Source organism: Pterocles gutturalis, unplaced genomic scaffold (assembly GCF_000699245.1).
Source record: "Pterocles gutturalis isolate BGI_N339 unplaced genomic scaffold, ASM69924v1 scaffold38890, whole genome shotgun sequence".
NCBI classification, from domain to species: domain Eukaryota; kingdom Metazoa; phylum Chordata; class Aves; order Pterocliformes; family Pteroclidae; genus Pterocles; species Pterocles gutturalis.
In genome coordinates this window covers 10,233-22,307 of record NW_010144874.1, presented here as the reverse complement: position 1 = coordinate 22,307, position 12,075 = coordinate 10,233, and the positions used below count along the sequence as shown (strand labels likewise).

Genomic DNA, 12,075 nt, shown 5'->3' with positions numbered 1-12,075 from the left:
TGGTCTTTTTGAAATGCTTCAAAAAATGAAATATTTGAACTGACAGACTGCTCTCTTGACTTCCTATAAACAGAACCAGCCTACGCGTGGGGTGTTGGTGTGGGTGGGTTGGGTTGTCGGTAGGAGTGGGTGAAACTCAGGAGGCTGATCTGAAATACTTTCAGTTTTGTTTTTACAGTTCTGAATTGTGTGTACATTTTAAACCAGAAATACATATTTTAAATAAAAAAACCCTTCTTATTTTAAGAATTAAGAATTTAAGATGTTATCCTGACTGTGCCTGTTCTTTTTTGAGCAAGCTTAAGGCAGCACATGAACTGCAGAACATATGCAACCACCTCTGGACCACGCAGCGTACCGGTTCTTCTTTAAATTCAGCAGAACGTTAGAAACCCCTCTCTCCTCTGCAGTGCTGGAGCACATGTCAAAAGGAGAACACTTTCAGGAAATTCAAATGTCTTTGTGGTTTTGGTTTTTTTTCCCTTGGTTGGTTGTTTTCACCCTCAGCACGTGGGCTGCGAACAGCAGCTATTGCTGGCTGGGAAATGATCTCATGGAATTGTCACCCAGGTGCCCTAAGGTACGTGTGGTTTTCCCAGGATGCGCTTCCCTTCTCTCTTCCAGGGTCAACGCCTGCGTAGACGTGGTTCTGTCCGGTGTGAAGTTGTTAGAAGCGCTCGGCCTTGAACCTGGGGATGGAAAAAATCATGCGGTCTTGAGCTCCAGGCAGGACCTGAAAGAAGCATTCGCTCACTTCATGGAGAAAGGGGCAGCTGCCGAGCGCTTCTTCAGCGACGCCGAGTCTTTCCATCGCATCGCACAGACGGCCTCTGAGTACCCGGGCGCGCAGGTACGTCTTCCACCTGCAGATAAGCTTATTGTCTGCAGCGCTGGTGACTTTCATTCTCTGGCTAGTGAGAGCGCAAATCCTTTAGCAAGGAAACCTGTGCCAGAGCTTGAGTGTACCAATGACTTTCTGCAAATCTCTGCCCCTGTTGCTAACAGGAGAGTTTTTAGTGGTCTGTCCCTCGATTTTTTTCCCAAGGCTGAAATGTCAGCCCAAGATGCCGCTGTAAGGATACTGTTACGTGGGAGCCGGACGGGGCTGATGCTGTAAAAGGCTCTAACACATTGTCACGAGGCAGGAAGGGAGGAAATAGATCCAAGCATTCAGGGTTGTAAACACTCCCATCAGCTTCAGCTGCTTAGCACAGGATTGAAATTCTCTCTAGAAGGAGGGGTGATGAAAATAAAGAAATAATTATTCTGAAGACTCCCAAAAGCAAAGTTTTGTTGCTCTGACTTGCACCGGGTCTTCTGAATCTTAACTTGATACCTTGCTCAGCAGTTGGCTAATTTCTACAGACGGCTTAATGCCACTGTCTGTGCAGTTTGCCAGCTGCTTTTGAAAATGAGGAGCTCTAAATGCCTTTTTTTGGTCAAAACTCTCCTGTGTTGACTTGTTTCTCCCCACGTTTGCTGTATGGCTTTCTGGAACAATCTGATTATCAGCTGTATCCTTCTGCAGCCTGTTTGCTGTCACCTCTGAGTGCCTGGGATCCCCATGACAATCTATCCTTTGGTTTCAAAGCTCACATTGGAGCTTCCTTACTTGAAAGTTTGACCTTTCTTACCTGAAGAAACTTTTCACAGTTCCGCTCACTTCACGTGGGCACAGGCAGTGGGTTTAACCTTCATTTCAAACTGGATGAAGTTGCAGTTTTTAAACGATTGCTTGGCAACCTTGCCACTAAAACACAAGTTACCAACTGCCACCGAAAAGTTGCACGGAAGCAATGAATTGATTTGTACAGAGCGGTGAGTTACCTCAAGGCAAAATATTTAGATTTTAAAAAGTCAAGAGAAGATTTAACTTGTTGAGATGTCACAGAGAATTGTAAAATTGTTTCTCCTTCAGCCCCAATAAGCTGTATTAACCTCTGTAATGCTAGACCCTTTTCTAAAAAGGTAAATCTCTAGCCTGTACTGAGAACTAAGCACGTATGAAGCTATCCAAGCGAGGGAAAGCCCATACCTGCCTCTTTCTTTTACAGCTTTACGTAGGAGGAAATGCTGCTCTCATCGGTCAGAAGCTTGCAACAAATCCAGACCTGAAGGTATGCCTTCCAAAAGTTACATGCTATTTGCTCGTCTTTAATGAGGCTCAAATTACTGCCCTGTAGATCTGGGGGATCTTGCAGCTCCTTCTTAGGTTCTGGTAGAACCTATGATTGGCCTTACAAGTTGAAAAGCATAGCTGTGTGGTTTTTTTTAATTATCTTTTTTAAATCAGTTGTCTAGGTGATGCTTAAATGCACTGAAATGGCAGCAAGGGACATGGCAGAGGATCCTTGATTGTTTTTTCTCATTTTCTAGATCCTCCTTTGTGGCCCAGTTGGTCCTAAACTCCATGAACTACTTGATGACAATGTGGTTGTGCCACCTGAATCCATGCAGGAACGAGATGAATTCCATCTTATCTTGGAGTATCAAGCAGGTACCTTGCCAAAGGCTGGATGTTAGATGGGAACCCTCAACATCACTAAGACAGTCCTGGTTTTAAAGTTGTTGAGTTTGGTTCTGTCTGCTTGTACGCTATAACCTATAGAAACCAAGCGCACTTTTCGTTTTGTTGTGATGCATACCCTAAGCAGACCTGGTGGGTATAATTGTAAAGCTGTCTGAACACAAAAATAGTGCAGTAATGTTCTCTGAAAACAGCAAGGTACCATTTAACGATGTGCAGCTGAAATTCAGGGTAACCCTAGTAACTAAAACACATCTGTGTGTGTTTTCTTGCTGTTTTCAACCTGAATCATTCCACTGGTCCTGGTCTCAATATACAGCTTCAGAAAGAGGGACATTGGTGCGAGAGAAGAGGGAGCATTTGGCAAGGAGGAAGGCAAGAACCACCTAATTCAACTTTTTCAGCAGCAAAACTCTTGTGGAGCAGTACCCAAAGCCTGCGCGTAGGTCTCAAGAGCTTTGTGTTCAAGCTGCCCTTTGGGACCTGGGTTTATTTATTCCCTTCCATTTATTTTTGTCCAGTTACCCCAGCTGGGCACAAGGAGCTGCCTGCACAGAGATGTGTCCAGATGGGGAGGCTGGCAGAGGGCTGGCCAGCTGGACCGTGGCTTCGCCATTTGTCTGCTCTCCAGGCTCGCTGTTTACTTCTGTCCCGGTGTCCTGGAGATGAAACCATTTAATTTATGATCTTATCCAGGAACAAAACATTTTATACATACAGCACCGATGCAGTTCTATTCTGCAGATCATTTCGGGGAGCTGCTCTGTCAGGAACAGGAGCCACGAGTGCTGTTGAGGGTGAACTTTCCCGATCCAGCCTGAGTCACGCTAGCCGGCGGTGGTGCCAGAAGGGGAAGGTCTCCCCTCTCTTTGCGTATCCTGCCCGCTCCAAATGTTTGGCTTGAGCTGGCTCTGCCACTCACCTAATTGCACGATAAACAACTGATGAAAACATCACAAAGCTTGCAAAACCAAACAAACAAGTACTGAATTTTCCTTCTGATCAGACAAGCATGTAAATGAGGCAGAGGGAGTGAACGAAGAGAATGAGTGAGAAAAAGAGCAAGATTTCTGATATAGCAATTAATTAATTAATCGGGCACAGTCATACTGTGGAATCGTGTCAGCAGGATATCCCAGAAGAATCTCCAGATAGGTGGTTTGATTTGTTTCTTTTCCAAGTTAACTTGCTTCTATTTGTTTCACCCTAGGTGAAAAGTGGGGACAAGTGACAGCACCCCATGCCAACCGCTTCATCTTCTCCCACGACCTGTCAAATGGTGCCTTAAATATGCTGGAAGTGTTTGTGTCCAGCTTGGATGAATTTCAGCCGGATCTCGTGGTACTTTCAGGACTTCACATGATGGAGGGGCAGACCAAGGAGATGCGGCACAGAAGACTTCTGGAGGTACGATACTTGAACACTAGATTCATTTCCATTCCAACCAATGTTTCATGGCAAACTTTGGGTTTCCCAGGCTTGAACTTTAATTAGGCTGTGCCTTCAGATCTCCCACAAATTTTTTCAGTATCGCATGATAAAAAAAACTGTAGGAATGGCAAAAGTCCAATCCAGCTGATGTTTCTTGGATTCAGTGGGTTGTCTGGGGAAAAAAAGGTCCGGGCTGGTTGTCTGTCTGGAGTACGTTGACATAGTTACTGGAGCTTATCTAGTGGCTGAATTACACTTTTTCTATCCCCGATAATAAGATGCTCAAGGATATAATCAAGATTTGCATTCTTTAAGCAGTATCTATGGTAGATAATCCAAGAGGCAGCTTTCTCATCTGAGCCCGAAGGAGCTACACCAAGTTTTCTTTTTATTTACAGCCTGTCTTACAGCCAAGTGCCCTTCCTGATGCAATGCCCTCGCCTTTTTTTGTTTTCTTTTTCACTGTCCTAGGATCAGCTGTTCTACAGCTGCTTCAGATTTGTGAGGTTGCTGAATTAGTCCATTAGAAAAGTGCTCTGTTGGGTGCAGATTAGGGTTAGATACAGTTTTCCCACTCTGGGACTCTGAAAATTTAGAAGTTGTTTTTATTTCTTCCTCTTGGTGGTACATCCTGGCACTCGTCAGACATCTCATTTGGAATTGCATTTAAATCCATGCACAAAGCGATTAAATGATGTGTATCTCTGAGTCAAAACCCCTTTGTTCTTTCTGTTTCTTAATGAATACCTGTTTTAGGGTTGGGTTTTTTTTTATTTTCCTGTACCCCTGTAGGCTGTGGCCTCCATCTCCGATATCCCTACTGACATTCCCATCCACCTGGAGCTGGCCAGTATGACCGACCAAGATTTTATGAGCAACATTATTCATCAGGTAGGGAAAATGAAAGGACATGCTTTTTCTCAGCTTCTTTTTCTGCAGTATCTCAATGCACAGACTGGTAGATGAATATAGAAATTAAAATTTAAAATTAGGGGTATCCATTTGAAGATAAATTGAGAACATGGGTTTAATTTCTGCTATTGCATTCTGAATGCTGCTCTTTTCTCTGCTGAGCTTCCCAGAGCCTCCTCTGTGCAGCGAAGGAGAACGGTAATGACTTGTGGCTTAGCAAAGGACAGATTTGTTTTCTTTAGCTCGGCGAGAGTATTCAATTTAAATAGGTCTCTGGGAAGTTTCATTTAGCAAGTATCTTACAATGCCCTCGGTTGATCATCAGACCGTTTTCAGCAAGGAGTAAGGATTTCTTGCAGCTCTGAGCTTATTCAGCAACTGCATTCATTAAAGATACCGTGCAGCACAGCTGGGCTCTGTTCCCTGATAGGAAGATTTTTGGCAATCATGGCGGGAAGGTGACCCAGGAGAATCCTCACAACTCCACAGATACAAGCAGCTTTGGTTTAGATTTAGATTTCTAGAAAAAACAGGATTGGAATTCGAGCTGAGTTTTTAATTTAAAAAAACTCACTTTTTTGCAGAATTTCTTTTCTGCAGATCCTGATGGTTCCTTGTTTCGCTTGACACAGCTCTCATCCCAGCGTTAGGAGTGTTTCATGTCCATTTGATGTTTTGTTACTCTTTCCTGTCAGAGTGTGCAGCGAGAAAATTAATTGCAGAAAACAAGTGCGCACCCTTGGCACGAAATGTTTTCTCGGCTGAGTAATTATTGCAGACTTGTAAATGGGGAAGCTTGTGCAGCGCCTTAGGCCTGCGTCTCTCCAGGAAACCAGGTGCCCCCTTCTCCTGCACACACTGGTGCCAGAGCCAGTAAACCAGTGTCGTAAAAACAAGACCCTGAATGAGGAAGCCCGAAGACCGACTCTCTCTCTGAAGGACTGACTGTTTGTTCCCGTGTTTCTGTTAGCAGGTCTTTCCCCTGGTGAACTCCATCGGGCTGAACGAGCAGGAGCTGCTGTTCCTCACGCAGTCTGCCTCCGGTCCCCACGCCTCCCTGGTTTCCTGGAGCGGCGTTCCCGACGTGGGTATAGTCAGCGACATCCTCTTCTGGATCCTGAAGGAGCACGGGAAGACAGCAGAGCGGGCTTCTGATCTCACGCGGATCCATTTCCACACCCTGGCCTACCACATCCTCGTCACCGTGGACGGGCACTGGGGCAACCAGGTTGCGGCCGTGGCTGCCGGAGCGAGAGCAGCAGCGACTCAGGCTTGTGCCACCGAAACCGTTGACACCAGCAAAGTCTTTCTGAAAGCTCCTTTGGAGTTTGTGACCTCTCAGATAGAGGCACCTTCCAAAATGTCTATAAATCCAGATGAGCCGGTGGTGCATTGGCACAGAGAAGGCATCTCATTCCATTTCACTCCCGTTTTAGTGTGTAAAGATCCTGTCCGGACCGTGGGACTCGGGGATGCTATTTCAGCCGAAGGACTCCTATATTCTGAAGTGTATCCTCAGTAGAAGACTCAGACCCTCCTTTTTCTCCAGTACTGTACAGTGTCTGGGAACCATGGCATTCTCGTTAGGATTCCCAACCAGTGCTGGTGTAGGAACAGGATCAGGGTGTGGTGTGTTTGCTGGATATAACTGAAAAAGAGCCAAAGAATAATTCCAGGGATAAACTGTCAGATACATTCCAGTCACTTGGCAGGGACTTGAATGCTTCACGTTTAGGTGCAGACATTTTAGATGCAATGTGAAAATCGGCTTTGCTCGGTCTTAAGCGTGTGGGGAGGGCAATGGATATCAAAATCCCCATTTGGCTGAGGTTTGCTGTTTGTAACTCTGAACGGGTCCGCTAGCGCTGGAAAGTACGGCAGCCAGGAGAATTCCCTGCCTGCGGATCCCAGGGAGAGCCTGGCAGTGCTCAGCCCTGTCTTCCCTCTGATAAATTCAAAATAAAAGGCTCTTGCATTATCTCCTCACAGCACATTGCTACATGGCAAGAGCAAACCTTCCGCTCGCTTGGTGTGATGATGGCATCTTTTACTGATGAAATTACCTCTCAACCTCCGTGCCCCCAGCACTGGAGGGAGCCAGAGTCCCAAAATGTGATGCACTCCTTAAAACTACTCCTTAAACACACCGAGAAAACCGGCTTGAGGCTGCGTAGGTTGTTTTGGGCATCTGTTTCTGTGACCAGTAATATTGAGCTGAGCCCTAGTAGCCTGTGCTTAGTTTTTGGGCACCTAGAAGTGCAGATGATCAGGGTTTATATTTGAGGAGGGAGCTTTATTTTCGTGCTAGGTAAACCCCAAAATGCTCCCTGTGTTTGCTGTACACTGGAGTTCCAGCCAGGGGGGCTCACAGCTGGTGGTCTTTGCTAACAATGGGTGCTTAGAGCTGGTATTTTACAGAAAAGCTGTCGAGTGCTGGAGACTAATTTATTTTTATTGGTTTGAGAAGGTTGTGCAATCGATTTCCCTGCCCGCCATTCAGAAGGGTTGATACATCAGGGAAGGTCCTTCCAGAGGCTCAAAAGCTGCAACAGTGTTTTCTGGGTAAGACTGAAGTGAGGAGGATTTTTTTAGGGTTCATTTTTGTTTTTTTTTTTCTTTGACTAGGTCACTGATGGTTTCTTTGCTCTGGAGAGCCTTTGGAATTAAAAAAATAGAACCGTGTGTCCTTGTTAAATACTTTCCTCATATTTTTTTCCTTGTCATAGTCGCACGCTATGGATTGCGTAGCACCAGTGGTTTTTTCTCTCTTTCCAGCACGGTTTTGTCTCCCTCTGCTTTCAGGAGCTCCAAGTGTATTTGCGCAGCTGTCACACACATTTTGTCAGTGACTGGACTCGGTGCAGTCGGTGTGTCCATGCAAGCCTGGGCTGTACCAGAATTTGTAGAAGGTCGCTTTAGGTCAGTCTGTGCATCTAAATGGAGGGGAGGAGAGGCTGGAGCACTTCGGGTGGAGTGATCCATTTCGGTAGCGCTGTCTTATTGCTGTCAGTGATGTTCTCCTGTTGGAAAATGCCATCGTGAATGCTCCGTAAGGATAAAAATTGACAGCTGTTTAACTTGTACTGACTTAGCACCCAGTGCTGGCTGTCAATGCGTATTTCACTTCTGCTTTCCCTCCGAGCAAAGCCTTCTGTGCCATACAGAAGGAGGAATCCAGTCAGTGCTGTGCTTTCCTGCAGCTTATCCCATCCTCATCTTCCCTTGAGTCTCAGCGTTTATCTTGGTGCAGGATCTTCTTAAGACTGGATTTCTATCCAGATCTTTATTATTATTATGATAAATTGTACCATGGGATGTGGAGTTCTGCTTTAGTCTTCCTATAGAAAAAAATAGAGAATTTCTCCTTTCAGCTGTCTCAAAGGTCTGAGGCCATTAGCAGGGTTATTCTGAGCCTTCTGGCACAGCACCCTTGGGATCGCCGTCCTGCCAGCTGGAGAACTGAGCCTTTGCTTACCCTGGGTCCCGCCTGCCTGACACCGGGCCAAGCTGTGCAGATCCTGAGTTGGAAACAAAACCCAAACTAAATACACACAAGCTGTCACCAGCAATAGCCCTGCTGCTGTGTTTCACTGCTCTCTTCCAAAAAGCATTTGCTGGGATGCGAGGCAGAGTGGACTGGCATTGCCGTACGGCCGTTGGAGACCACAGACTGCACTAACACAGCTTGTCCAGGGGTAAGGCAGGCTGGGATTTAACAGGACGCCTAAATTATCTCCCCTTTGTTTTTTTTAAACTATTCTGAATAAATAACTGCTGTAAACAAGTATTTAAAAGTTTATTGCTTAGAAATCACCTGGGCCTAAAAGCTAAACTTTAAATATTAACGCCTCCTTCCTGCTGCTCCCGTTCGCTCTCACGAGGTAGTATTTCTTTTTTCACATGCTGTTGGTGTGCTGTGAATGCCTGGCACCACGAGTCGCCTCTCAAATGCCAGCAGCTCACGGCAGATCTGCTTTGATCGGGCACACAGAGCTCGCCTGGCCACCACATTCACTTACCAAGGAGAATTCTTCACGAGCGTGACCTGTTAATCAGCTGTGCCGTTGGTAGCTCTGATTAAGTTCTGAAACAATTTCTATGATAATAAAACAGAGCAGAATGGCGGGACGCAGCAGCCCGTCTTCACTCCGTGTTCCACATGCTGTGAACATGATGCGCTTAACTTCCTGCTGCCTTCCCAACTTAATTACAATCAGGGCTGCAGAGTCTCTGGAAATCCTTTTCCTCCACGTCTTGCACCTCTGCACAGCTGCAAGAGCAGCAAAGCAAAGCTGCTGTGTTTTTAACAGAGCTGGCTGAACAACAGAAATGGAAACAGCTAGTGGGGTTTTTTTAGTCTGTATAGGGGAAAAAATAGTGAAATTTTGATTGATGGGGTGTTTTCTGTTTGCTTGGTTTGGGTTTGTTTGTAAAAAACAAAACTCCTGGGTAGATGAGAGATTTTTAAACGAATGTTATCTAATGGATTATAAAAATCCAGATCTCTCTTCACCATGAAGAAACAGAAATGTTGCAAAAATACCAAAGTTTCAAAATCAGGCTTGACGTGATCTCTGCTTTCCCGTGTTCCCCCCAAAATGTCCTCTAGAAATCCTGTTTGCTCTTGTGCGGGACTCGTACCTTGAAACCCGCGGTGATGGATGACTCAAACCTCAGCTAGCCTCGTCCTCCTGAACGGAAGGGTTTCCACTGGATTATTTGAGATGTGTGAGTCACGGGAGGCTGGCAGGCGTTGATCGGAGATTTTCTGTCTCTGCTGTGCCCGCGGTGATGTGTGATTGCTATGGAAGAGCCACCTCAAACCCAACTCTTTCCAGTTCAAAGGCTCTTTACTTTTTTTTTTTTTCCCCATCTCCAGGAGTCTTCCAGCATCGCTAAGGAATTACTTGATTTTCTTTACTTCTGTGTTTCTTGGTTATGTCCTGTTGCGACATGTGAGACGCAGTTATGTTTGTCCTTTCCTCATGGGTTCCTCTTTACAGAAATGGTGCTGGGGTTTTCTTCCTTAGCCCTCATGTGTTGCCTCTAGCAAAAACCTCAGCAATCGCTTTAGCTCATGTTAGATACTGCTTTAGAGCCCGACTCTGCTTCCCAGCTGCTGGAATCCAAAGCTTGGACAGCAGCAGAGATCCATTTCCAAAACCGAATGGGAAACTGTCAGCAGTGTGTACGTATTTGCCACGTTACCTTCTGCCCAAGTTTATTTTAAGACCAGTCAGCCTACGGCAGGGGTTGCTTTTTGTAGCCACCTCCCAATGACAATAACCCAAATAAAAAGTAGATTTTTTTTAAACTGAAACCTGCTGCTGCTCCTTGTGGTTGGCTTTTTTCTTACTCTGTTATCATGCACTGAATTATCAGGAATTACGAGCCACCCTTCCAGCCAAGTCCTAAGTAAAAGGTTAAAATTAATACTGGGACAGTTTTTGCGAGAATGGTATAAGGCAACATAACTCTTTCCAGTTACCCTGAAAGTTGTTCAAACCTCTGTGCTTTTTTTTTTTTTTTTTTTTTGAGCTTGCAGCTTGGGTGAAAGCTGATGTGGCTGTCAACGAGCAGCTAAACCCTCTCTGTGTTCATATGTGGCGCTGGCTGCCGATGCACGTGCTGGGAGCAATCTGTTCTGCAGCTGCGCTGTCAGGTACTTCTGTCACACAGCGTGCTGCCTTGCTGTTTCTGGTGGAAGGAAACTCGTCAAGTTTTTGAGTACATTTGGAAGAACAGTATAAAAGTGGAGAATACGGAATTTATATTTTAATGGCTTTAGGTGGATTGTTCTTCCACCCTGCATTAAATGAGTATTGGAATGTGAATGTTTGTTTCAAGCCGTGTTATTAATTACGCTCTTCTCTAGTGCAGTTAATGTTCTGGTAAAAAACCTGGGATCACACCAGAGGGGCAGTTTAACCCTTAAAAAAAATTCCATCTCTATAGACTCATTGGTTAAAACCAGCTCAAACAGACGGAACAACCACTGTCTCAAATTCTTCATTCAAACGCTTAGGAGGTTACTAGAGAGAGAAATGGGAATATTAGGGTTGTCTTTGCTCTTTGTTTTGAAAGTTTCCTAAGCGCCGGCCAGGCTGCATTCTCAGGGAGTTACTGGAGGATGTTCTCTCGGCAAAGGAAACGATTGCAGGTTGGAAACAGCACGCGCGGCCGTTCCCTCCTGCGCCAGAAGCTGCGAAAGGCGTCTGTCCCCAACAGCTCGCTGTGGCTTTGGAAACGGAGCCTGGTGTCAGGCTTTGCCGAGAAGAGCTCCTAGCAGCTGGAGAATACAACTGCTGGCAGCTACGGGGGCAGGATCTTGTGAGAATGCAAGTGGGGGAAACAAAAAAATACCCTAAAAACCGTTCTCAGGAAAGCTGCTCCTGGGTAAAACTCGGTTCAGATCTCACCGGAATCCTTCATTCAGACCCACCGCAGTTGGGGCAGTTGGGTTTGAGAGTGGTGAAGCTGTCCGTGGAGCAGAGCTGGGTTTCCTGGTGCAGAAACCAGGCCTGGCAGCTGAACTTCTCGTGCCAGTATGTGCTTTGTTGTTGTGCATTTGTGTTGGGGCTTATTGTTTTACTAAAGTTTGCTTTTCTCCATTCAGCACTGAGGCCCATCTCTGTAGAAGAGGGTTTGCCAGCTGAAACCCACTTCCCCATGGGGAAGTCTATAAATTTTGAACATCTTAGGCAAGAGCAGGATGTTGAGTAGGACCCACGGTCTGCTTTGCTCAATCTTGCCCGTCGGTGACCACAGCTGGGCATGACCACGTACAGGAGCACGGCAAGTAGCTGCTAATCCTGCCCGTATCGTAACTCAGCATCCCATTGTCTCTCAACCAGAGTTCTCTGGGTTGAATTCACATTGCTGGAGGGATAGATCATTACTCTTGGCTGAAACGAGATCTTGCTGCCCAGGCGCTGCTGTTTGAGTGTCTTCTAATTTGTTTCCCATGAGGAAGTCAAGCTCTATGATCTAACCTGGTTAATGATATACATTTTTCTAAAAAGGAGGAGAAAAAACAGTCCTAAAGCAGACGGTTTCTACTTCCCTAGAAATTAAGCTCATTATTCTCTTCCATCTTAAAATTTCAATTATGGGGGGGAAAGGGAAGATCAGAATTATGGCTGATGCCAGAAACAGGTTTTTGGAACATAAGGTGTGATTTCCAAAATCCCTAAATGACTTAGTAC

At 45.6% G+C, this 12,075-nt stretch overlaps 1 protein-coding gene across 1 annotated transcript; it reads left to right on the top strand.

Moving 5' to 3' along the window:
• Positions 1–624: 624 nt before the first annotated feature.
• Positions 625–6,392, top strand: ADPGK (ADP-dependent glucokinase; the record flags this gene model as incomplete). Its single annotated transcript, XM_010085221.1, has 6 exons — positions 625–850; positions 2,055–2,117; positions 2,377–2,497; positions 3,738–3,934; positions 4,751–4,849; positions 5,844–6,392. Coding segments are annotated over 6 exons (1,255 nt in total), but the record flags the coding sequence as incomplete, so codon positions are not given.
• Between the last annotated feature and the right edge of the window lie 5,683 nt (positions 6,393–12,075).